Source organism: Lampetra planeri, chromosome 35 (assembly GCF_965212315.1).
Source record: "Lampetra planeri chromosome 35, kcLamPlan1.2.h2, whole genome shotgun sequence".
Lineage (NCBI taxonomy): Eukaryota > Metazoa > Chordata > Hyperoartia > Petromyzontiformes > Petromyzontidae > Lampetra > Lampetra planeri.
Window position 1 is genome coordinate 3513143 of NC_136141.1, and position 27853 is coordinate 3540995.

A 27853-nucleotide genomic window follows, 5' to 3' on the forward strand; every position below is an offset into this window, starting at 1 on the left:
AAACGGTAAAATATAGGAGAGCTTCTTCTCGTAGAGTTATACATTCATTCATTTTTGTTCTTTCTGCTAAAATAATAACGGAATCTTTAAATTGAGCAGTTTCCGATGGGTATGTCTTTAAACGTAAGAAGTTGAATCAAATCAACAATATTCGTTTCATGCGTGGGATTTCTTTTTAGACTAGTTGTTAGTGTCTGATTGTAGATATAAATTGTACAAAAATCATAGGTTAATTATTATATTTATTGAAAGCTTTCACCTGGCGAAGGCAGGCTTCATGAACTAGTATCGATAATATTAATATATAGTATTACATGCATCTGTGTTTAAAATGTACAATATTGTATTTATGTATGGTATGACGTGTATTAATACACACGTTAGGTTGGCTTCGAATATTGGCTTCTTCCTTAAGATTTCAATCTGGCTTCCTGAAAACTGCAGTTTTTTTTACAGTGGATTTTCTTTAATAAACAAGGCATTAATAGTTCAAGCATACTTTTACAATATTGTGTATGCATTCTGCATTCAAGGAAGTATTGCAGATTAATATTTTTGCCGTTTATAAACGGTACATTTGGGAAATCGTGTCCGATTGCCCTAAAGTGTCCTCTTAGCATACCGTTTGTTTTCATAGGTGCACAAAACTATTTGTGTCAATACTGTACCAGTAGTGGCCGCTCTATATAGATAGACTGGCCTCACCATAAGAATATGGAATGTGCAACGTTAGCTCAGGGTTGTTAATGACTCTACAACATCCAATACTTAATTAATTTCAATGGAGAGCATGCCCAATTTGCCCAGAATGCACCCAATATAAGCAGAGTGGGACGAACGTATGTTCAACTTCTTTCGCACCGTACGTAGCCAACCGTGAGAATAGTAGGTGCCTAAACACAAACATCAGTTGCAAATACATTACATTTCAATCTAGATTTCAATGTGAGGTTTGCATGGGTGATTACCACACACGGACAGCTCTCCATGGGCCAGCGGTGCTATGTGGTCGACAGCTGAGGGCAGTGTAGTAAGTTCAGTTACGTAACACATTCCTCCTGCGGAGGGAGCTGGTAGGAACGTTGGGTTGCTCGGTCAATGGCCAGGGTCAACGGCGGCGTGGTGTATTCCACAAATACACCCTCCACACCCAGCCCCTCCCCACCCTCCCCACCCATCCCCACCCTCCCCACCCAGCCCCTCCCCACCCTCCCCTCCCCACCCAGCCCCACCCTCCCCACCCATTTCCTCCCCACCCTAACCTCCCCACCCTCCCCACCCAGCCCCACCCTCCCCACCCACCCAACCCCTCCCCTCCCTCCCCACCCAGCCCCTCCCTGCACGACGGATGGACAGAATAATCCCCTGTGGGCTGGTGTAACCAGGAAGTTCCTACCCAGTATTATCCTGTACATCTATGCTTTCACGTCTATGCTGCGCTTTACCTACCCGCACTGAGTTGCGTGTTCAAGCGCGTTTAAAATAACCCTCGCCTCCTGCACAGGCGTAGAGAGAGGGCCCCCCCCTCTCATTCAGCAGAGGATGACAAGTTTGACTGGACTGGAGTAATTTTAGCGGCGCAGATGTGTACCTATTTGCCTTGAGGTTGACGCCTGCCAAGCCCCTTTGGTTGGCCTGACTTGTCAAACTGGGTTTTGTGTGTCCTCCGTGAGTTGCATTGCTTTTAAAGGGATGCATTGTTGAGATGTTTTTGGTGACGGCGTCTTCATGCAGTATAATTCCACGTTTCATCGGTTTGTCTAAGAAAGGCAGTGACTCCACGTTCCATTTTTTTTTAAACTGTGGTGGTTGCGTTGCCCTTAAACCAAATTAGTACAGACAGCACTGTATATTTGCTCGCCGTTAAAGCCGTGTAATTTCAGAGCGCTGATATGAAATACGTTTGCAAGCTTATGCCGTTGCGTAAACGTCTCTTTTTTTTCCACAGACTTTGTGTGAGGAGGGCAGTTCTCTGTAAGCGTATTTGTTCCTTTTATAAATGACGCGTTTCCTCCCCCCACCCCACGTGTTTACGGTTCCAAGTTTTTAATGGGATTGCTTTTTTGTTTGATATGTTTTTGTATTTTTCGATTTAAAGCTTTCGTGACTGCAGGGATTCATCTTCTTGGTTCTTTCGGTAAAGTCACGTAGAAGGGAAGTAATAAAAGAATTATTATGTTTTATTTTTATTATTTTATTACTTCCCTTCTACGTGACTTTACCGAAAGAACCAAGAAGATGTTTTTGTATTTTTATTGTCTGTCAAGATGGTAAAGTGCCTTGATGTAATGTAGTTGCAAACGGCGTTTCATAAGGGTGGCCATTATTATTCACGTAATTGATTAAACGTCACTTGTGGCAGTAATACGGCAAGACTGTACTTTGTTGATGGCTCCTAATGTTGGTACAACGGACGTGTGTTTTGTTACGTTGATTTAAGACCCCCAGGTAACTTAAAAAAAGGCCACACTCGGCTGCTTAAGCTTATGAGAAATATATATTTTGAAGAGCTCTTAAGAGAGAGAGGGCAGGGTGGGGCTCGGTGGGGAGGGGCTGGGTGGGGAGGGGCTGGGTGGGGAGGGGCTGGGTGGGGAGGGTGGGGCTGGTCACCCCGTGGTGCCCTTATAAAACTCAATGTTTAACCTACTCACGCCGGCTTGTGCCCACCCTCACAGTGGGGCATATTTGCAGAATACACCACGCCGCCGTTGACCCTGGCCATTGACCGAGCAACCCAACGTTCCTACCAGCTCCCTCTGCAGGAATGTGTTCTCTAGCAGATGTAGATGCCACCACCGCCATCTATTGCGTGGCGATTGAACTTACTACTCTCGGTCTGAACAGGCAACTGGACATACGGACCAGGTTTGTTTCGTGTCTCTGAAAGTTCGTAAGGAGAATGTTCGTAAGTAGAGGAGTCCCTGTATCAAGAGAGAGATATACGATGCAATAATGATGCACGTCCCACCACCCTCCTCCCCCAAATTATGTCACCTACAGAACCAATATTTGACCAAGATGGTTCACTTAATTATATCGCGCGGTCATGCGAAACAATAAAGTTATTCCTTCAGTTTCAAAGTCACAACGAGCTGCTTTTAATAACAGGTCCCTGCGGGGTGGGCTGGTAGGAACGAACAAATGAATGGCTATAATAAAATGAAATGGCGGGGGTACGATACGAAGGGAGAGTTTGAGGCCTAGTTCTAGGCTTTAGGCCTAGCTGTAGGCTTTAGGCCGCTGTGAGTTAATTTTTAATTTTAATGTTTTAATTAAAAACTATCTCAGGGAATTATAAGGGAATGTTACACTTGTTTAGCCAGGAAAGCCTCACTGAGTCTAAAGGTTTTTGTAGGGTCCTGCCAAGTGTTTGCAGTAGGGGGCGATGTTGCTACACCTAATCGGACATCGGACGGACGATATAATCTATTGTAGGCTGGTTCACTTCGTTCCTACCAGTAACAGCGAGTTAAAGTGATGCCTCGAGTTTGTAGTTTGTGCTAATGACGTCAGTGATACACAGTGCATTGAAGGCAGACAAGATGAACCCGTTCCCTGTAAATACAAAACAGATGGACAGTTGTCTGAGCCGGTGTTTGTACCCACTCCCACCCCTCGTTTGACCAACCATCCGCGCTAAGCAGCATAGCGAAATATATTAATAGTTTTTTTTTACCATTTTTTCTGGCAACAAAACTGACACCTTTTTTCAAGAAAAGCTGTTTCTGGTGTGGACCAATAAATTTCAAGGACAATGCACACATTATCAGAGTTGTTTTTTGTTTGCATTCTGACCGCAGGTATTGTGGTTAATGCAAACATGACTCCTTGAAAAAAAGGTGTCCGTTTTGTTGCCAGAAAAAGGGGTAAAAAAAACTATTATTACAGCATAGTGAAGTACAGGCAAGCAACCAACGCAACCGACACTGTGTGTGTGGGGGGTTGTCCTTCCCCAGAGGAGTGGAATGACAAAGGGGGCTGGTTCATTAAACTCAATCTAATCGTTACCTCCCAAATTATCCCAGTTCGTTGAATTGTGAATCATCATCATCATCACTTGCCCAGTGACCCTCCCGTTATCCGTTTTGTCCCCGGGTTGAATTCGCCTGCCTCTTGTCACCTGCAGTCAATCGCCTCCTTATCACTCTTCTATAACTACTGCCACTGCTGCGACTACCATGGTTGATGTTCCCAAGATGATTCCTTCACCCATGTTGAGAGGATCGGTCTATCAGACGGACAGTTTAGTCTCACCCACACTGTGTTCAACCACCGCACTTTTGTGTAGTTTTCCATCTCTCATTTGACACGGCTGTTTTTGCTCAGATTTTTCGATTTGCTTCATTGCTCTACTTTATTTGATTTCTTTGACTTTTTACAATGTTTGGTGATCGCGGGTCACTCTTAAAGATTAGACTATCCTGGTCCTCGTGTTAGTTTGTGGCTGAACGAATTGAACTTGAAACCTCAATCGTCATTGCTCGCCCAGCGGCCAGACCCCAGCGTGACCCCGAATTACTAAACTAAAACGAAGATATTTAAAAAAAAATTCCCAGGCAAGTCACACTGAGCTATATTGCTCTTTTATGAGAAGCAACCTGGCTATCGCAAATGATAGCTCAACGGAAGTGGCTTATCACGTGGAAATGTATAGCAGCCAAATACTCTAAATGCGTGTTGATTCTATATGCGGATGGAAAAACCAGAGGACCCGGAGAAAAATGAACGCGACCACGGGGAGAGAGAGAGACACGCAAACTCCAAACATAGAGCAGACATCACGGTCGGGATCGAACGAACCCACGACCTCCTGTACACCAGGCGAGCTAGTTAACATCTCGCCACCGTGGTCTTGTCGCCCGCTCGCGGACAGACGCCGGGGCAGTCCGACCATGGCGTCGAGCGGCAACATGGAGCAAGAGGAGCGCAGCCTGCGCGAGTGCGAGCAGTACGTGCAGCTGCACGGCATCCAGGCCGTGCTCAAGCAGTGCATCGTGCAGCTGTGCATCGCACGCCCCGAGCGACCGATGCAGTTCCTGCGGGAGCACTTTGAGCGCCTCGAAAAGGTGAGGTTTCTTTTTGCAAGTCTACGTCTGCTTCCTACTGCTTTGTAGGGGTTGGTTGTTTTTAAATCCTTTATATTAAGTTCACTTGCTTGCTTTGCTTGCGCGCTTACGACCGTGCAAATCTTTCGGTCGTTTTTTAAACCACTTCCCGTGATCCAATCGAGCTGACATTTTGCACACAGACTCGTTGTGCGTGACAATTAATTTTCGTGAAAATTTTTTTTCCAAAATTTTACACTGTTTAGGACAAAAATATTATATTTAATTACCAATTGCTTAATGGTGGCATGCGATCATCTGACCCATAGGTGGCAGCCATCTCAAGCCAGAGGACGAGAGGACTCTAGCCGCCACGCATATAAAGGATTTATAGTGAAAAACTTAGTTTTTACGGGTTTATTTTGTTATTCCCCCTCTTCTGTCGCTGTGCCGCGTAGCTGTGGGGCCGTGACGACGGCAGGCCGGGGTGAGCGTTGGCCATCTTGTTCGCAGTTCGAATCTGGCAGGTCGCCCTGGTTATTACTGTCAAGGTGTATTAACTGTAGGAGAATAATGTAATTTACATTCAAATAGCATTATTTGTTGGTCACATTTTTACATACGGCTCTTTTTCAGAAGCGACCGCGCTATCACAAATGATAGCTGAACGAAGTGGCTTATCGTGTGGAAATTCATAGCAGCCAAATGCTCTAAACGCATGTTGATTCTAATTGTGGAGGGAAAAACCGGAGGACCCGGAGAAAAATCCACGTGACCACGGGGAGAGAAACATGCAAACCCAAAAATAAGCAACATGCATCAATATTTGGGATCGAACCCACTACCTCCTGAGTACCAGGCGAGCTAGTTAACATCTCGCCACCATCATCATTAGTCGCATACAATGAGTAATTGCACGTGACAAGAATATTGCTTGCGAAGGTAACTCACCTCCGCTCATTCTCATCCAGGTGGGAGAACAGCACGTTTCTTTGGCTTTGAAGACTGCAGCCATGGCCTTGTAATCTTTCGTGAATAAGCTCCTGCATATCAGGCGAGGTTGTTAACATCTCGCGCATCGTGGCGCCCCATTAATACGCGGACGTTATGACGATCGCGCTCGCCGTGCGTCGCCCGTGCCGCCCTCGCCAGGAGGAGGCGAAGCAGTTCCTGTCGCGGCGCATGTCCAACTCGCTGTCCGACTCGTGGGAGGAGGAAATCTCCCCGCCGCCGCCGAACCCCGTGGTGAAGGGGCGCAGCCGCCGCATGGCGTTCAGCGCCGAGGTGTACACGGAGGAGGACGCCGCGTCCTACGTGCGCAAGGTGGGTGCCTGCTCGCTCACGCGGGGCGGAGAGCGTCACTCCGTGAACTATTCAAAACTGAATTTCGATTTAAAGCTTTCGTGACTGCAGGGATTCATCTTCTTGGTTCTTTCGGTAAAGTCACGTAGAATGGAAATAATAAAATAATACAATAAAACATTATAAAATAATTCTCACGACGTTTCGGCCACAACTCAAGCAGCCGTCCTCAGGTGAAGAACAGGTGAAGAACAGACCTGTTCTTCACCTGTTCTTCACCTGAGGACGGCTGCTTGCGTTGTGGCCGAAACGTCGTAAGAATTATTTTATTATGTTTTTTAAAAATATTTTATTATTTCCATTCTACGTGACTTTACCGAAAGAACCAAGAAGATATTCAAAACTGAACGACGAAACTTTTTATTTTACCGGGTAAGGCCCAATTGAGCTCTTTTTCGGAAGCGACCCTGGCTGCCACGAATTATAGCTCAACGATAGTGGCTTATCGTCACGTGGAAAGTTATAGCAGCCAAATACTCCTGAGCGCACGTTGATTCTTAAAATGTGGAGGGAAAAACCGGAAAAATCCACGCGACCACTCGGAGAATATCCAAACTCCAAATATGCAACGCATCGTCAGGGTTTGGATCGAACCCACCACCGTAGCACCCCATCATCATTGCCATCATCATTACCATCGTGTTTTTATACTGTTTGTTGTTGTAACATTCTTACTCGCCCCCACTGGACATCTGTGAAAAAGAGCTTAAAAGTCCATCGGATTTTTCCAGTGTTAATATTCCGATTCTAATTTCTGCGTTTATCAGGCCTTGCTTAAGTAGCCTCGGATGATTCAAGGCGCCTCTCTTCGCGTCTCCACCTCGCGCATCAATACTGCCATTGTATTGGACCAAAATGTACGCACACTGGCCGTTAAAGATCCCGTATTGTTATTCGAAAAAGGGTGGGCCATGCGCGCCTCCGTCACGGTTCAAATTTTATTTGTTGAGTTTTTTTGAGCTAGCCGGCGAGGATTGGGCAAAGGGCACGGCCCCAACTTTTTCACCCAGTCAACCGGAGAGCACAAACTTGATATGTTGCTTGACTTATCGCTTGCGCAACAAGGCCAAATAGTTGTAATTATCCTTACTTCTATGGGTCAAACCCACGCAGCAGCGTCGCCCCCCCCCCCCCCCTACTGGAAGAGTAGATCCAACTTCGCGATTGCCCTGTGCTCTAAAACGCAACATCTTTGCCCAATGTATTCAATTATTGTTGTTTGAAAGTAATAAATGTGTGTGTACATAATGACGTCATAATCAATGTGTGTGTACGATAATGGCGATCATAATCAATGTGTGTGTACATAATGACGATCATAATCAATGTGTGTGTACATAATGACGTCATAATGTATGTGTACATAATGACGTCATAATCAGTGTGTGTGTACATAATGACGTCATAATCAATGTATGTGTACATAATGCCGTCATAATCAATACGCGTGTACATAATGACGATCATAATGTATGTGTATATAATGACGTCATAATCAATGTGTGTACATAATGCCGTCATAATCAATGTGTGTGTACATAATGACGTCATAATGTATGTGTACATAATGACGTCATAATGTATGTGTACATAATGACGTCATAATGTATGTGTACATAATGACGTCATAATCAATGCGCGTGTACATAATGACGATCATAATCATAATCACGGTACTTATTGTACACGATCGCCACGAGAGCACCGTCGCCATCATTAAAGATTCGCCATTATTCGCGTTTATTCGCGTGCGCATAGAAACTTCCACTATTTGGACACACGTGTAGGATATACAGCAACAGGAAAATTAAAAGCGCGTTGGGAAAAAGTGCGTTGTTCGGAGCAGAAAAGAGAGGAAGACCTCACAGGGAATGTCTTGACGACGACACGAGAGATCGTTGCCGAGAGAATAAGACGTGGCACTATTTGACCACATTTGCATGAGACGGAATCATGTGCGGTGGGGGGGGGACACCTCTGGTCTCGACTATCTTTCCCATGGGTTGTGATGATGATAGAACGGCAGCGCAATGGACTTTGCTGCACTGCCCCCTGCTGTCCTCCACGTGGTAGCACGGGCCCCGTCCGTATCCTTGTCTCATGTAATTGATGTAGCTGCCCGGTAGATGTCAACGCAGCACCGCGTGCCGTGCGTCTGCGCCAGAGGTCCCAACCGGGTACCCGATACCCGTACCCTACCCGATACCCGGCTACCCGTACCCGGCCGGGTACGGGTACCCGTTTGCGACCCTGGTGCAGCCGGGTACGGGTACGGGTACCCGTTTGCGACCCTGGTGCGGCCGGGTACGGGTAAGGAATCAAAACCCGTTTGCGACCTCTGCTCTGCACGCATGCCCGCCAACGAAAATGACTTTGAGCGGTCAGAATTTGTCGTCGGTGTGCGTTAGTGACGCCGTTGAAAGAGCGTTTTGCTTAACAACGCAACGCCGCCTCCCCGTATTAGATGCAGTCGAGGACAGATTAGGTTTGCCGCGTTGCTTGAGAAGCTTGCCTCGTTTGCCTCCCGGCGACGTACAACGTGAGAAAACGAGCGTAAAGATAGCGCTACCCCTCTACTGGATGCCTTTCACACACGGAAGCGCAAATACGCAGCGAACTTTGATGTCTTTCCTTGTTCGCTGTTCTTTCACGCTTTTATTTAACTGTTGTATCCTCAAAAAACAAATCTTGTAACTCAATTTTTACCCACTTCCCAATGTGCTATCGACTGCAAACTTGAAATACCTATGTCATACTGATGACAATACTATATTCTATCATAAAAAAATACAAAACATATATTTTTTTACATTTTACATGCTTTTATTTCTCTTACTCTGTGTGTTGTCGTATCCTAAAATCTTGTAACTCAATTTCAACCGGCTTCCCAATGTCATATCGACTGCAAACTTGGTATAGGTGTTTCATACTGATGACAATACTATATTCTATCATTGAAAATTTAAAATATATATTTTTAAACAATCTTTTTTTCGGCTCTAATTGTCCACGTTTACGGCTCTAATTGTCGACGCTCAACTCACGTTGCCTGTAAATCACCACGTGGTCCCTTACGTCACGGCAAGCCTCGGAGAGCCACGCTCCCTGGGCGGGAGGTGTGGAAGGAGGGGCGATGGGGTAGGGGGCAGGGGGAGGGGCAGCTCGGACAGTACATTTCATTAAAGCGTGTTTTTAAAAAGAGTATTTTAAAATATTTTTTCTTATTATTGCTAAGCTTGTCGGGGGAAGGTTGGCTTGGTTGCTTCCTGTAGAGTTGGACCCCGGGGAAGTTATTTTCCCATGCAGGTATCCAGGGAAATGACCCCTGTAGGATTACCTTATGTGCGTGAACAATTGAACGTGGGCTAAAGAATGGGTTACTGATTCTAGTGATGACTCTGAATCACGGCATTTCGAGTTGCAACATTCCTTCGGCTCCGAAAGGTGTTCACCAAGTTGAATTGTGACACCGATCCACCAGCAGGTGGCATCGAGGTCCCATGCCTGGGCTCGGCAGGAGGATCCGGTCAGGCAAATGTGGACACGTGATTTGTCCTTGCTATATGGGATAGAGCGTTGCCCCCTCGTACGCGTGGGTTTCCTCCCACATGTATGAACAATCAATTGGCCGAACACATCCCAACATATTTGCGCATCCGTGTTTTGCGGATTGTACACGGTTGTGTGATGCAGTCACGTTAAGGATGCTGCGACATAAAAGCTCTTTTATTATTATTGCAAATTTCAAGAGGTCCTTTCCTAGGATGATTGGCCAATTCCTTCTTTATTTCGTGTTTTCGTGTCAGAGGAGACTAGCGTACTCGGAGAAAATCAACACGTGCCAGGGGAATGTAGCACGAAGGGATTCAACAATCCATTTCATTTACTGCCATCTGTGGGGCACAGCCCATTGAGTTTTCAGAGATTTGCGCAAATCTGTATGATCCATCAGTCGTTGCTTCCAAAGTGTGCAGGATTACAGGTGTGCGCCACCACTTCTGGAGGTGCGTAAACGTGTTGACACAGTTATCTCGCGTGATCTGAAGGGGGTTCCCGTTTTCATGTTGAACGATTGAAATGTACCAGATTATGCAGCACTGTTTTTACGACCGAAATAGGGGGATTTCTCCACAATTGTGGCTGTCGCCTGATGAGGCTGGTTGTAATTATCGGCTAAACGTCGTACTCAAATTGTAAACGTTATCGTCTTACTCTCCAACACAGCGGTGTGTTCAAAGAGGAACCAATTGACACATTTTGTTTGCGTGACAAATTCTTACTAATTGGCCATGTCGGGTGGTGGTGGGTTTAATGACACATTTATATTTATGCTTCTGGTGGATAATATTGATCGCGGAAGCCTACTAGGTGTTGAACCGCTGAGTACCGTTTTGTTCAAAGATAGAAATACTTTGTGGTGTCGTGTGTCGGTTTAGTTAAGAGCTTGCCATGTCCCAGGCCATAGTGAATTTGATGCGTGTGAATTGCCATGTGTTCGGTAAGAGTGCGCGCGTGTGTGTGCGCGTGTTCATTGTTCTCCGTTGCACACAGGTGATACCGAAAGATTACAAGACCATGGCTGCACTCTCCAAAGCCATCCAAAGAAACGTGCTGTTCTCCCACCTGGACGATAATGAGCGCAGGTGAGTTAGCTTCATGACCAAAATTCTTGTTGCTTCCAATTACTCGTGATATGTGACTAACGATGATGGTGGCGAGATGTTAACTACCTCCCCTGGTATGCAGGAGGTCGTAGGTTTGATCCCGACCCTGACGCCTGTATTTGTGACGTTTGCATGTTCTGCCCGTGGTCGTGTGGATTTTTCTCCGGGTCCTCCGGTTTTTCCCTCCGCATTTAGAAACGTGCTTTTAGAGTATTTAGCTGCTGTGAATGTCCATGTAATGAGTCACTTTGTTGAGCTATCATTTGTGGCCAGGTCACTTATAAAAACGAGTGAGCCTTACCTGGTAAAAGAAAAAGTTTAATTTAGTTTAATAAAAATAATAGTAATTTCAAGCCAGGATTGCGCTTGATTGCAGGCGGTGCGTAGCCATCACCACCTGGCGACGAATAAGCTCACAGTTTTGCTTCTTCTTCTACTCCCTGGCATGTATCTCACTCATGTCCTCTTTTTCCCCCATCCATTTCCTTTCCTTGGCTGTCATCTCCCCATGTCCACTACATGCTCGTGGACGTTCTGATCTTTTCACTTAGGAACCACCTCTTTCTAGGCCTACCTCTCAGTTCCTGCCTTGGTGTTTGCCTTTCGTTCAATGCGGTTTTTCTTCCTTCTTATAACACGTCCCAGCCATCTGATATGGGTACCATTTAACTTTTTATTTGCTATGGTTCGTCTCTAAGTTGCCTCTTTTTCAATTAACGAACGACGCAAATCAAAGCATAAATACATATTCTTGGTTCTTTCGGTAAAGTCACGTAGAAGGGAAATAATTAAATAAAAAATATTAAATAATACAATTCTCACGACGTTTCGACTGCAACACAAGCAATCAGGTGATTAAATTGGGTTTCAGATGTAAATCGTTGATTTGGTGTTTGCAGCAGAGCATTTAAAGGAACTACCACGCTCCAATTAATTTATGTTGTATTTCTTAAGAAAATTTAATATCAGCCATCAGTATATTTTTATGCTCCACAACTCGGGTCAAAAATGTTTATGCGTAAGCTCTGTCTGTCCATCCACTTATGGGGGAGGGGTCACTTTAACTCTTATATAACTCTTAGAAACGCAATCCAATTTGGACAAAACTTTAGTTCAAAGTTCTGCTGCTATTTGGGACTTAACCCTGGAGAAAGCCGGTTGAATTGATCTAAGCATTACACAACACTTACAGACCAAAAAAAAAAAATAACCATTTGCAAATGTACAAACGCGTTTCACCATTGCAGCTGACGCTCTGCGTGATTAAACGCTTCCAAAGACAAACGCGTGTTGGGAAGCGTTACACGATCCGTCCGTATGCACGATTTTACATTTTTCCTGGCTCGTTTGCGTCAGTGTCTCGCCTTTGATTTTAGCATCAGAAAAAGAATAAATCTCTTTTTGACGGGGACAGTCGTAAAAACCTTTCCGTTAATCCCACACGTTTCCCGTGCAACAATGGAGCTCCTCTTCTTGGTTCTTTCGGTAAAGTCACGTAGAAGGGAAATAATAAAATAATAAAAATAAAACGATAAAATAATTCTCACGACGTTTCGGCCACAACGCAAGCAGCCGTCCTCAGGTGAAGAACAGGTCTGTCGGAAAGACAGCGTCTGAATGGGCACCACCAGGCTTGGCAGCGTATATTTAAGCTGGGTTGGAGGGGGGAAGGGGCGCCTTGACAAAGGAATTTGCATATCAAGAGGAATTTAGCATATTTATGGGAAATGCAGATATGGGATTAGTCACTACTTGTGGAATGCGTAGGAGGTGGGGGGGGGTTTCAAAGTCATATTATCATATTGAATCCCTGCAGTCACGAAAGCTTTAAATCGAAATGGAGCTCCTGTCGCGAGCACGCCGCCGCTCCCCGCTATTTAAATCTGACGAGAGTCGTTGGATTGATTATCTCCGTGACCCTTGGTAGGAAGGTCGTAGGTGTTTTTGGAATGGGCTGGGAGAGGTGGTGAGCTCTTTTGGCAGGGGGCGGGCGAGGGGGACCACGCTGCCGAGGGGCGGCAGGGAGAAAGAGAAGGCTCGGCTTTGTGTCGGTCTGTTTGCTCTGCTCGCCTCATCCCTCCTGCACCTGTCACAGCTTTATTGTGCTGCTTGTCCTCCGCTGCCAGACTTTTTCCCCAGCCTCGTGTTTGTTACAATGAATCAGGAAGTGGGCAAATAGTGGATTTTAACTGCCTTATCATTGACTTGAGTGGCCGCCACTGAGTGAAGGCTAACACTCGCAGCCCCCCCCCGCCCTTCCAACCCTCTGGCCCGCGCGCTCCTCCTTTTGTTTTCGCGAGGCCGTGCCGTTTTGGGAGAGCATCACGCGGCCATAAAATTTGTCAACTCCAGCGCCCGCGTGGATGCAATTACCGAGCGTGACGGTGTACCTTTTATACTCGTTGAGTAATCAGCGCTTGTACAATGTTTCGCTTTGTCTGGCAACAATGCCAACAGTTGTTTTGCACTTGTGCTATAGCCACAGTTGCACTTCATGAACATTCCACTGGATGTTTTAAAACAATATATTTTTTTACGGGCTAGAAATTACAAATTTGGTCAAACGAAATTGAAATTGGCTCTTTGCAGAATTTAACAGTATTCGGCATCGAACGCTTTGCAGTGTAATTAAAGTGGATTGCTATTTTCGCCAGATGGCGGTTACGATTTTTCCCAACCTCTTTCAGCTGTCGAGTACCATACTAATTTGACTTGAGCCCTTGCATTTGTCATGGTGCGCTGATTGACTTTTCAAAAGAGACCAAAGTCTCGGATATCATTTTAAAGCATTACATTTTTATTTATTGCACTCCTCCTTCCTTAGCGGAGACAAGAAAGTGCCACTTTCTTCAAGACATTGAGCTACTTTAACCGCGCTCAGAACGTGGCCAATGACAGCAGGAATTTCTGCGCAGTGAACTTTTTTGAAGATGCAGTAAAATACAGCTTTCCTGTCCAGTTCTGAAGCTTGATTGAAAGGGAAAGTACTGATCGTTTTAAGCGTGGCCTGTCCGCGGTTATTGCAGGCTTGTTGTTATCAGTGTCACCAACACGGTGTTTTTGAGCAGAGAAAAATGTCTCAAACGCCCCCACAGTTATTGCAGCAGGTAAAAAAAAAAAACCCACACCACTTTGCTCGAGACATTTACTTTTCGAGGTGAAGTTTTATTTTCTTTCTTTGGTGGTTTTAATTCGTTATCTGGCCAGTGGTCGGAGCACGCCGAGGTGCAATCGGGAAGGTTGCGAGTTCAAATCCTGGTTGGGGGAGTTACTCACCCTTCATTCGTTGTGGTCGTCCCAAGGACAAAACTCTCTTTTCCGAAAAGGAATGTGGAATTTTCCACCGTCAACCCTGGGCTGCAAACTTTAGCAACGCACCACCCGCACACCCATTCGAGTGGGGGAAACCGCTTTTACGTTTTTAAATGTAATAGTTAAATGGCAAGCCTCTGACCGAATCATCCGGAATGCGCCCGATCTCATCGTTGGATCTCGCGAGATACGCGTGGTCGATCCTAGGCCACCTCCTCACATGACGGTCGTTGTAGATCATCGTCCCCTGGACCTGGGAACCTGCGTGGGGGACTGCCAGAGAGAGAGAGGGCAGTTGCCGCAAAATCCATTGTAAAAACTCTGCTTCTGCGTTCCCACATTTAGGCTGCTGGCCTTCGCTAACTCGCACTGACTAACATGGTGAAGTATAGCTGCCAAACGACCCTCCACGACCTGCACAACATGAGGGGAGCCCTTCTTCCAGCAGTGGATTGACAAAGTCTTGTACAACTTGTGCAGTTGAATCTGTTGTCATTGCAATTAAATTTTACTTTTTTTTTTTTACAGAAACCGCCGTAAAAATTATAATTTCCACCCCACTTTGCATTTGGCCGAGCATCCCAATGTAGGAGCACAGAAGTCGGGTAATTGTTAGTGCCGGTTCTGGCCACCCTTCCACTTGTTTGTGGTTTGCTGAACCTCTGAATCATTCTCTCTCTCTCTCTCAGTCTGATAGTGAACGAAAACTGCTCCCGTTACAAGTTGTAAATTTTTACCATTTCTTAAACTTGGCCACTCTCAGCTTACGCTGAAAAGCATACTGAGACCCATCAGGACTCGGATGTAGGTGGTCTGTGTAACACTGTGTGTGTGCGCGCGCTGTACAAGGAAGCTTGTCAGGACAAAAATGTAGTTTAATGCTGCCGCTTCAGATTTTCCATCGCCCCACCCTCCCCCTTTTCTCGCTGCGATGAGCAGTCGCGCGGGATTCGTGTGGCACGTCATGGTTTTAGCACAGAAGTAGCGCCGTTTCTAGGTGTGGTTTGGGTTTTTTTTTCTTTTCCCCTCATAACGGAGCGGCTAATGGGCAACCTCGCCTTCGCCGTTAAGCGTACAAAACGTCGGATTGAACCACTCGTAATAATCGGCGGTTGTTATTCAAGAGCCGCGAATAAAAACGAACAGTCTCCTACCTTCTTCTTGGTTCTTTCGGTAAAGTCACGTAGAAGGGAAATAATAAAATAATAAAATAAAACATAATAAGATATTTCTCACGACGTTTCGGCCACAACGCAAGCAGCCGTCCTCAGGTGAAGACCAGGTCTGTCGGGGAGACAGCGTCTGAATGAAACACCACCACGCTTGGAGCGTATATTTAAGCTGGGTTGGAAGGGGGGGAAGGGCGCCTTGACAAAATAATTTGCATATCAAGAGGAATTTAGCATATTTATGGGAAATGCAGTTATGTGATTAGTACTACTTATGCCCGTGCATTATGCAGGATTAGCAGCATCAAAGGGAGGGGATAGGGGTAGCATTAATAAGAAGATGAATCCCTGCAGTCACGAAAGCTTTAAATCTAAATTTAAGTCGCCTACCTGTCGTGCGCGACACTTTTTCGCCCTCGTGATTAAATCGCCGCAGAGTACAACTCCGATCCCGTCTCGTCGGACGCTTCACGCGACCCGGCGCAGGAGGATTCCACCCCTCCACCCCCCCCCCCCTCCGTGGCTTCGATCTCCCGCGACGCTTATGCGCCCACAACTCGCAACCGCATCCACACGCAGAATTGCGGCAGATAATAATAATGCAATTTATTACGCGCGCAAATTTGCGGACGTAACGGCCGCAACTCAGAGGTGCGGAGCCAAGCTCAGGGTCGCTCAAAAGCGTGGTTATAGAGGTGAGTTTTTAAGTCTCTCTTGAAGGAGGCGATTGAGGTGATGCTGCGAATGTGCAGAGGGATGACGGCGTTCCAGACTGTTGGGGCTGCCACCGAGAAGCGGCGCATAGACATGACCATCCTGGATCTTGGTATCAAGGGGAGGTCGTGAGTCGCGCTGCGCAGGCATCTGCCGCGCTGATTATATACTTGACGATGCACAAACGGACAAAAATTATTCAAAACTCCGTCTGCGGCAGTGCGCGGCGCGACCGTGGTCATCGCCCGGAATGGAACCGTGGGGCGTAAAAACGACTCGGTGCCCCGATTCGCAAACACGAAGGAGGAGGCATCGCAGGAATTCGCCACTCCGAACAAAGACGGTCAAACCGCATCGCACGCTTTCGGGTGGCGCTTCTGCGGCCGTCTGGATGAATGGTCTTCCTTCCGATATTGGGAAGCTCCTGGAGGTATATACTTTTAAATCGACTAGATTGAAAACTAATTTATTTAGAACTGCTTTTTTGTGTTTAGTTTGTTGTCCTTCGCCCCGCAGCCTCCGCATGAGCACGGTTGACTACGTACGGTGCGAAAGAAGTTCAGCATGCATACGAACTGAGTACCACATTGTTGCAACTGAACAGTGGTTGTCCTACGGATAGCCCTGCCCCCCGCCATAGTCAAGAGTCGGTCCAGGATTTATAACGCGCCATGTTCAGGAAAAAGCGTCGACAGAAACGCGGACGGCACCGAGAACATTTGTAAGCGTCACCACTGGCTCACGGTGGTGAATGGGAGATCCAAGTGCTTGCCTGCCCCCACCGCGCTCATTGAGCGGGGAAGTAACTTTTGACTTCTTTTTGACTGTTTAGCCACCGGTGTTGTTTGGTCGTTCTGTTGGGGGTAAACTGGTCCATGCCATGGAAACATGGAAATTCCACCACCGCACTCGCAGGGTAGACCGATGAGTGGACGATGGAACAAGTTGCTGATGCCCCCTTTGAACAGGAAGTCGCGTGACGCTATTAGGAGTACCACAAGTAATCCTCTGTTCAACGCGATCTTGAGGCCTCTCATTGACATCTTTGAAGCCCTTTAATTGCCCTTCTGTGTCGACACAAAATGCGAAGGCATGGGGGGGGGGGATGAAGGCTGGAAATATCCCGACGAACACTCGCGCCTTTGTCGCCAGCAGGCCCTCCTGCCGACCTTCGCCATGACCACTGTGTGCATTTGAGATGGCGAATTAATACGTGTCTGAATGCCTAGTGGGTTTTTTTCTCCCTCCGCGAGACAAAAGGACGCAATCAGACTTCTCTGGCGGAGACAGAGAGAGGGCAGAGAGAGAGAGAGCGCGTTTTATATTTTATTGCTCGTCCCATTTTTGTGCGTGGGCCGAAGCTGCGTTGGGGGGGGGAGGGGAGGAGGAGGTGGTGGGCGACATTCATGCCATCGGGTGTTTGAGTCACAATTGTCCCATTGTCCCCTTGTCCCCCGTCCACCCCCCTGGTCGTACTTTTATTCCACAGTTAAGGGTCAGCGGAGGTGATGGAGAGTTCAGGGTGGCGTTGAGGTTGAGCGAGTCAACAAAACCCTGATTAATGGGCCCCCACCCCTCACGTCCAAAGTTTTCAATGTCACGTGGTAAATATTTTGATTCGCTATCAGCTCTCTTAGGGGCAGCCGGTCTAGACATGCAGCTCCACAGTCGATGCAGTTATTTGTAAACCTCCGCAATAATCTTTGGTTTGCGGTGCGGCAATTACACAAGGAGGAGGAGGGGGGGTGGGGAGAGGGGGTGCGGGCGGGTGGGCGGGCATGGATTGTCACTGATAATATCAAATCTCGAATCGTTGAGAAGGGAATAAATTGGGGTCATCCGGGGGCAAGCCAAACTTTGTAGCTCTTATTTACGGGGGCAAACATTTGCTATCTTGATTCTGGTTATTTGGCCAGAGTAGCTCAGACGGATGCCATTCCAATGCTTATGTTGGCTGGCTGAAAACATAAAAAAAGCGAATCACTGCCTGAAAGAAAAATGCGACTTTAACCTCCTTTTTTGCAGTTTTGCAGATTAAATTGCGCTTGTAAATATGCTTCTCCTGCTGGGAGCGTGAGGCCAACGTGTAATCTGTCCCTGAGCAGGGGGGAACGATGCACTTTGGGTTTGTTTCAAAGTTTTTAAGCCATGCGCAAACTTTTTTATTTTTAAACGATGAAAAAGCCTCAAACTGTAGTTCCATTGCTTTTATGATACACCTACATCGGATCTTACAATAATCAGTAATCGTCTTCTGCTTTTCATTCCAATGAAGAGTCCCATGACTCGTTTGCAACATGGTCCTGTATTGTGATATTAGTCCAATTTCCTCATGGGTCTTTTGCAAGTGGTAGAAATTCTGAACACGATCGAAACTCGCATATCCTCAGATAATAGTAATATAAATTGAGCTTTTTAAACAATCGCGTTTTAAATAAGTAACTGTCTATTATCTATACTCTTTGTTTTTTTCGGTAAAGTCACGTAGGTAAAAAATTAAACGAAATAAATGAAAACAACTAAATTAAATCACAACGTTTCGATACAGCGACTTTGGCTGTAACGGTTCCACCGGAAGACGGAAGCTTGTGTATGCCTCCGAAATGTCGTGATTTAATTTAGTTGTTTTCATTTCTTTCATGTTATTTTTTACCTACGTGACTTTACCTGAAAAAAACAAAGAGTATGAATCCTTGCAGTCACGAAAGCTTCAAATCTAGAATGTCTATTATCTATTTTATTTTTAAGCCACTGCTGTTGAACGAACGTGCCAAGTCGTTTTGCCTATCCACAATAGAAGGGGGCGCTGCACTTTTCCACGTGACGTGCCATACGAGATGTTTTTTTTGCACATTGCAGTATAAACCAAACGCATATTTGGTCTTTTATGAATTCTCAGAGCTGGATTCTTAGGCAAATTAAGGGAAAGATTTTCGTTGAATAATTCTCAGAGCTGAATTCTTAGGCAAATTAAGGGAAACGATTTTCGTTGAATAACGGATGGGGGTGTGGGGGTGGGTATTGTTTGCATTCGATGGTGACCGGCACTGAGATCATCATCCACTTGGTGCCCTTGTAAAAAAACAAAAACCCTAAGCAGTGGCTGCCTGGATTCCAAACCTGAAATCTCAGTGGCGCTTGGCCCAATGATTTGAGTGCTCCACCTTACCCGCACCCCACACCCCACCGGACCCCCCCCTCGCCCACCCACCCGAGCCACCCAGCCGTGTCAGGGACGTCGTCCACTTGGTGCGGCACATGGCTCGGCACGCGGCACGCGGCACGCGGCACGTGGCTCGCCACTTTGGCGCTCCGACCACGCCGCCGCAGCGGATAAGCGCGGAGCCTCCAGCGCCGCGGCCGCCAGATAGCCTTTAGGCGACGGAGGTATCGTGTACAAATAACGTCGCCCCCCCCCCCTCCACCCCATCCCGACCGCTGAAATATTAAACTTTAAAAGTTGCCGCTTTGTTGCGACGGCGGGTGGCCGATTGTCAAGATGTGTGAGATATCGGCAGATCAGATAGCCCTGCTGTGATGGATTGTACAGCGTGCAGCTCACCTTTTGTGTGTTTTACTGTGGAATACTTTCTGTCACTACTTTCTTTCCGCTTAATTATGAGGACGGCCTGCGCCTCAGGACTTCGCATGCAAGCTTAAACGTTAGAGAGGGGCGGAAAAAATACAAAGAATTTGCGCATGCTCACTTGGAGTATAATGTTTCCTTTCTGTTCAACTTTCGCAAATTCCTCGTATGTTTAATGTTTCATTGGCTGTGCCAGAATAGAGTTATTTAAAGTGCCGTTTCAATTAATGTTCTCATTTACTGTTGTCAGCTTAAGACATTTTCACGAATGGGGGCTGGGGGGTGGGAGGGAGGAGGGGTCATGCTTTGGGAGTTTTGGCCAATTCCTTTTTAAGGAGTGTTTTTACTTGCGGGAAGAAACCGGCGTAAAGTGGTAGACGTTAAAGGCGCAGCCCTGCAATTACTCGCTCACGTCACTTCTCACGAGAAAGGCCTCCTCAAGGGGGAGAGCTCCGTAGAGCCTCTCTCCATTGTACTAGGCCTCATCTACCACGCCGTCCTGACATCTATGTCGAGGTTGGAGGGCCCACACTTCACCCCACCGCATGTGAACCGCTGGCCGATTAACTGGCGTACCCATTCATACCGCTGGGCGGACAGAGCTGGGTGATTGAAAAAAATTTGCCTGTTTTTAAATCCTTTATATTAAGTTCGCTTGCTTGCTTAGGACCGTGCAAATCTTTCGGTCGTTTTTTAACCCACTTCCCGTGATCCAATCGAGCTGACATTTTCCACACAGACTCGTTGTGCGTGACAATTAATGTTTTTTTCCAAAATGTTACACTTTTTAGGACAAAAATATTATATTTAATTACCAATTGCTTAATGGTGCAATGCAATCATCTGACCCATAGGTGGCAGCCATCTCAAGCCAGAGGACGAGAGGACTCTAGCCGCCACGCATATAAAGGATTTATCGTGATAAACTTTGTTTTTACGGGTTATACTTATTTTCAACTTCCGCATTGAGGCATAGAATCAAACCAGTGACCTGTGGGTTGCAAGTCCAGTGTTGCTAACCATTCCATCACGGTGGCATTGCTATATGAAGGGACTAGCTTTCCTATCTGGCTTCGCCCGGGGCTTGGAGTAACCACGCCCGGCCGCCTTTGTCTCCCCAGTGGCAATGTTCACACACCGCAACAGTTACTCGTTTGAGGCTGAGTCGACCTAGGGGAGGCCCAGGGCCGGTTCAAATAATCGTCACCGGTGGTGGCCGTGAGCGGGAATCGAACTCGGGTCGCCGGGTTCGTAGTGCAGCATGCTAACCACTACACTACCGCTCCCCCCCACACACACACACACGCGCGCGTCCATAGGTACACATACACGCGCTTGCTGCAGACACACACAACTTTCAGGGTACGTACGGCAGTAAACGACTCAAATAATAAAGCAGCAATGCTGCACGAAGAACGCCTTAGACCTGCAACACATATGTATGGCACTTTACTCGCGGAGGGTTGGGGGGAGGGGTAACATCAGCAGGCACACTCCGTTACGCTTCCACATACGGGTCACATGACAGATGTGACATCACAGCTCACTTGCCGTGCAAAATATATGCATTATTGCGCCCCCCCCTCCCCCCCACAAAAAAAAATACAAAAGTCTATTTTTATAATTTGTGCATGGCGTACAGTCTGGAAAGTACCCACATGGCACATTTCAAGTTTGTTGCATGTCGGGAAGTACGCTAAGCATTTTTAACAGACACACATATTCACAACTTTGCCTTTTATATATCTGGAGATAAGGCTTACAGGTGCGCACAGATGGTTTCAGGCAACCCTTTGTTTCTGTGCGGACATCTCCTGAGCACCTCACAGCCCAGCATATTTTGAAATTCCTAAATCTTCGTGATTCACCCACCCTTTGGCTTGTAAGTGCTACGATCCAGGTTTGCACATCCCATTAAAACGGTTGGCTGCGTACGGCGCGAAAGAAGTTCAACATGCATACATACTTGCACCACCTCTGCCTGCCGCTGTAAAGTGTATCCTTGAAACAAACTTAATTTCTTCACTGACCCGTGTGTTTGCATGGCTTGACGTTTATGCATCTTTTCCTTTGTTATGCTTGCCAATGGGACCGTTATCTTAACGCATGTTACCAGCAAAAATGTTTATTCAGTATTTCAGAAAGCACTACAATTAGTCTTTGCCACGGCACCGGACACTTTCCAGCACAGTTCTTTCCGTGAGGCAAAATAACCAGATTAATCAGAAGGTTGAAAGTTCAAATTCCACTTGGGTCCCAGATCCACGATGGATAATATGGATATCGTATCCACGTGGACACCCATTGTATAATCGCGGATGATGGGGAGGAATTTGTGACCACTTTTGGATGAACTCCCCTTTGTTCGTGAATTGCCACAGTATTTTTTTTTATAACGCGTTACAACGTCGCGTATCTAACCTGCTGGGGACCGAGGGTTGGATATGCGAGCGTCTATGGAAAATTACAGGTACACCGTTGTGTAAGCACACAGTTACTTAATTAAAGCACAGGCTTAAACATGGGAATAAATACGCTTCATTGGAATTTAATAGTAAGCGAATGTGTCCAAGGCTAAGTAGAGTGAACGCCTGTAGAAAATGACGTCACCGTGTGCATGGGCGGTTAATTGGTATGTAGGTCGGATGTGCGACGTTCTGCTTTTACCACTCTGTAAGAATGTGGAATTCCCACCGAGGCTGCCAACTGGCATGATCGCCATACGAAGCTTGTTTGAGTGAGGAGGCACTGAAATTGTCACTGAAATGTTTTAGTTTTTTTCATTATTCCAAGTTGTACAAGGTTTGCAGGCAAAAAACAGCTCTTATGATAACTCTGAATGGTGACTGTATCGCGCTCTCAGATGCTCTTCTGCGGCCGTCTGGAACGCTTTTTCTTCCGATATTAGGAAGCCACTGGAGGTGTGCACTTTTAAAGTGTCTTGATTGAAAACTAATTTTTTTTAAACTGATTTTTGTGTTTCGTTTGTCCTTCTACCCACACCTCCGATTACGTACGGTGCGAAAGAAGTCCAACATACATACATGATTAACACATTCCTGCGGAGGGAGCTGGTAGGAACGTTGGGTTGCTCGGTCAATGGCCAGGGTCAACGGTGGCGTGGTGTATTCCGCAAATATGCCCGACTGTGAGGGCGGGCACAAGCCGGCGTGAGCAGGTTAAACGTTGAGTTTTATAAGGGCACCACGGGGTGACCAGCCCCTCCCCACCCAGCCCCACCCCTCCCACCCCCCACCCAGCCCCACCCTCCCCACCCAGCCCCTCCCCACCCTCCCCACCTAGCCCCACCCTACCCACCCAGCCCCTCCCCACCCTCCCCACCCACCCAGCCCCTCCCTCCCCACCCAGCCCCTCCCTGTACGACGGACGGACGGACACAATAATCCCCTGTGGGCTGGTGTAACCAGGAGGTTCCAACCAGTATTATGTTATTATGATTCTTGTTTACCGAAGAAATCCTCAACGAGTGTCATGCCTTTTTCATAAGGATCTTGCCAATTCTTTTTTCAGTGGGGTGGGGGTGCGATAATCGCTGCTGTATAATCCCAATTGAGTAATTAGCGGTGTACATTTTTTTTTACTTTTGGAAAGTTTAGACTTATGACGCAGGTCACACGATGGCCTACCCTTGCGAGCGATGTCACGGGATCTTTAAGCGTCCGCCGTGAGGGAAGCAGACGGCACGTAGTATTTTTATGGTTAATAAACGCACCAGCGGTATTAACTAGGGCGGCCGCTTGGATTCTGACCGTGAACCTCGGCAACAGGCTGCGACCGTGCCACCACGACGAGGCCATGTGACCAGCCCCAGTTAGGCAGAAGATGCGTCATGCAACCAGAGACTCGTAAAACGGCAGGGATGCCGTCACGTCACTGATAGTTGACACCCACAGAGATGGTCACTTATTAAAACACGAACAGACTGCCGTACGCCTCCTTCGCTTATCTGTCTCTCTCCGTGAATGATTTTTGTTGCACATCCCGTGAGCCATCGCTGCCTTTTGGGAGTGCGTCATTTCAGCAGCAAAACTCTGGACTGGTTTACACAAACCGATTCCTGGCGAGCTGCCAGATGTTGACAAGCAAGGGATTTGTCCCCGCCCCTCCCTCCCTCTGCTAGATATGGGTATTAGTTTGACGCAAAACTATACAATGCACCACACAAAGGAGTAATTCGCGTCGTTTTTGACAATACGAGTAACAAAATGAATAAGCAGGCCCTCGATTTGACTCGTCGGCTTCCGCGACCAATATTACGACAATTCGCTGCTGATTACAACCAGCGTCATCGCGCCGTTGGCCACATGTCATCGGTTTACTCCCCAACACAAATCGGTACGCTGAAGCAGTAACTAATTGGTACGTTTTTGTTTACGTGACAAACCTTATTGATTGGCCGCGTCGGGTGGTGGCGGGTTGAACGACGCGTTTATATCTGCGCGATCTAACCCCAAAGGAGAAAAAAAAAACCTTTATCATTGAAACAGCAGCAGCCCTCTTTAACCCCCGCGCTCACCCAGCGGGCGTTATCACAGCCGCGCTACGGCACACGGAGCGCGAGTGGCGCCATTGCTCAAAGAGACAAGACAAGATTATTTTGGCTTGGCGGAATTCCAGTTTTTAAATCTTTTTTAACCCCCCCCCCCCCCGTACATTTCTCTTTGTAGACAAACATTAGTTCCATTTTTTTATTTTCTCCGTCACGGTCGAATTTTGTGACGGTCGCGTCGTCGGCGTCATCTGGCGCGCTTCGTAGATCCCTATCGAGCAGGCGGGTACCTGCAGCCCCTTTGTGTTGATAGGCCGCGCGACGTGCGGATACACAATGCACGAGACTGTGCACCGCACGTGAAGTGTTACGTTTGTTCGAGGTTATTGTGCGCACGTTATATACGTTTTACTCAAACACGACTTCCATTGTTTTGATGACGGTCGAGATGTTATGCGGGCTGAATGGAAAGATTAACGCCGCGCGTTAGATAAACGTGCGTACAAATTTTTCACAGCTTTCTTTTGCAGTTGTTGGGGGGGGGGGGCGGGGGTGGGTGATCGGGTGGCGAGAGGTGGGGTGGTTGGCCTGGGGTGGGGGCTTCGCCTGTGAAATTAAGGAAAAAAAAGTAACGACGGCTGCGCGCCACGGAAGCTAACGGGAGCCGTCCTTCCCCACGGCCGCTTTCCGTGGCCGCGCGCGCCCGAGGCGGCGTCGTCGTCAGCGGAACGTTCTGAACGTAGGTTGCTCGCAGGTTTACACGGGCGGGCGGGTGGGCGCGCGAGTGGCATCGGCACGTTTACGGGACCACCTGCGGAGCCTCGGCGGCAGGTGACCGGAAGGGTGAAACACGAGAAAAGACAAATAGCGATGATCTTTTCAGCGACCGATTTGCCCCCCCTCCTCCGCCCACCACGCCACACCCCCCCCCCCTTCACCTCCCCACGTCTCGAGTGAGAAAGCCACTAAGCGGTTCAGTAGCCGTGACCGGGAGCCGGCTAATTGATGCCCCCGAGCCATTGTGGTGGGCTTTCGCTATGATGCCAGTTTTGGAGTTGGCGCGGCCGGGAACACCCCCTCGCCCCCCTCCCCCCCCCCCACCAGGAGGAGAGGGACGTTCCCACCGGCTCCTCGCCCCGCTCGGTAATTAGTCTCGTCGTGCTCCCGCCTTTGTGCCGGTGACAACCGCCCCTGCCGGGCCCAGACATTCCCGGGCATTCCGGGTTTACTCGGCCTCGCCGTGGAGGCCACCACACCCCCCCCCCCCCCCCCAGACTGGACCGCGTGGGACGCCGGCGGTGTCAGCGGCTGCCGCCGGCTCGGTTTGGAGACGGCGCTACTACCAGGCGACCGTTCGCGATAGCGGAGCGCAGACATAGCGGGGGTGGCCGGGGACGGCGATGAGTCACCGCTGCGACCGGCTTGTTACTTTCTACGCCCGGCTTGTCGCTGCTCTCTCTTACGCCGTCGTCGTGCCGTGTGCGGCTCGGCTTTTATTTTGCCGCACCGGCATTCTTGCGCGATTAATCAGGTGCCGCACCTGTTCCCACTCCCCCCACCCCCCCCGTGTTTATTTATTTGTCGTCGCAGTTGAACTAAACTTGTTACGCTTACGTCATGTCGCGATCCCGCTCGCTCGTAGCGGGCGTGCGATTTTTTTTTTGTCTCCGAATGCCGTAAAACAATTTCCCCGTCATCTCAAACGTAAATACGGGACCGCGTTGGCAACGGCACGCGCCAGAAATGCCGCCTTCGTCAATGCGCCCGCGTGTGTGATGGGGGAGTGGTGGTGTGGCGGTTAGCGCCGCTGCGCTACGAACCCGGCGACCCGGGTTCGATTCCCACTCTCACGGCCACCACCAGTGACGATAATTTTAACCGGTCCTGGGCCTCCCTTAGGTCCACTCAGCCTCAAATGAGTTACTGGTGTGGTGTTGGCCACTCACACCCTCGCGTGCCCTGCCGGCCTTCATCGGTGCTCACTAACAGCACTTGCCTCAACAGTCTGTTAAGGCTATACGGGGGGATCTTTGACTTTGTACAGCTGTTTTTATCAAAACATAGATGTGGGACCAGAGTACACTACAACAACGCATGTTGCTGCGCTGCTGCCCTCTGCTGCCCACCGTGTAACACCGCATCAGCCTACAAACACCTGTTTTTGTGCATTTAGTTAGCCCATCCGAGCACTATCCAGCCTCAATCCCCCTGCTCAGCTTGCAAGATCTGACGAGACCAGGAGCGATCCCGGCGATCGGGTCACAGTGCTGCGTGCAACACTTCCAACCCTCTCGTGGCAGAATCACAAAATGTGATCTGGTGACACCTCGACTTACGAACGAGTTAGGTTGCAGAGGTCTGTCCGTAAGTTGATTTGTTCATAAGTCCAACTTTACTCCTGTTGATTCCAAACATGTTGTTCGGCATGTAAGCTAAAACACGGGGAATGGCTTTCAAAGTTGTACCATCTCATGTAGATGTAGATGCCACTGCTTCTTCTTACTACCACCCTCGACACTTTCACCACTCTTGCGCTTCTGAGACACGATGGGGGTTGACGATGTTCGTGAAAAGCAGAGAGAACTTCGTAGTGAACCGCACGGTGACAGCACATCAACAAAGAATGGCGGTGGCCCTGGCATAAATGCTGGGAATTATGGGTAATGACACCAAACAACCACCGCCAGTGGTTGAATACGACTTTCGGTCCGAACAGACAACTGGACATACGGACAGGTTTGTTCCTGTCTCTTGAAAGTTCCGTAAGTCGAATGTTTGTGAGTATAGGAGTCCCCTTGTACAGAGTTACACTTGCAGCAGTTTCCCCCCCTCCCGTTCAGTGTAGCCGGTGAACACTTCTCAGATACTCGGGTCATGGCGAGGTCGAAGACGAGAAAAAAAAAATGTATGCGGCGTAAATATTAACAGATACACGATACACGTGGAACGATTTACGCGATTGAATGATTTGGCGTTATTTTATGATAAATCTGCCGCCGCAGGTGCGCGGAATCTTAATGCCGACAAAACAGGTCCTTTATGAATTAACCTTTACCCCCTCCCCCCACTCCCCACATGTTTCTCATTTACAGTTTATCCCAGTTTAGAGGGGCTATGAGAATGATTGAGGCCCTTTTGCGGGCTTAGAGACAAGACCCTCGCACCGCACTGTACGAGCGAGCGAAAGTGCAGAGTCTATCCAAAGCAGAGGGACGAGAGGGCGTGGAGTGATGGAGTTGGTGGAGGGGGGGGGGCAGTGATGGGGGAGCCTGTCCAGGTGTTCGGAATGGGCGATGTTTAATGTTCGCTTCAAAGCCCGCCGCAGTCTTCAAGCTCTCATGTGTTGGCCTCTGTAGTGGGTGCCAAGATTTTGCACGTTCTAAATGGGTGGAGGTATGCGGAGCGGTGCGGAGTGCCATAATTCAGCGGCGCACACTGTCCGTGGAACGCAGTACGGGGCTCCTCTGCAAGAATGTTTCCCTAACCACGTT

General features: G+C 48.0%; 1 protein-coding gene across 1 annotated transcript in view; it reads left to right on the top strand.

Annotated features, from left to right (window-relative positions):
• Positions 1-27853, top strand: part of LOC144730279 (cAMP-dependent protein kinase type I-alpha regulatory subunit) — a 102193-nt gene that overhangs the window by 4610 nt on the left and 69730 nt on the right. Inside the window, exons 2-4 of the mRNA XM_078610963.1 lie at positions 4874-5066; positions 6198-6368; positions 10959-11050. Coding sequence (XP_078467089.1) covers positions 4893-5066; positions 6198-6368; positions 10959-11050 — 437 coding nt within the window. The 5' untranslated portion in view covers positions 4874-4892. The remainder of the gene's footprint in view (positions 1-4873; positions 5067-6197; positions 6369-10958; positions 11051-27853) is intronic.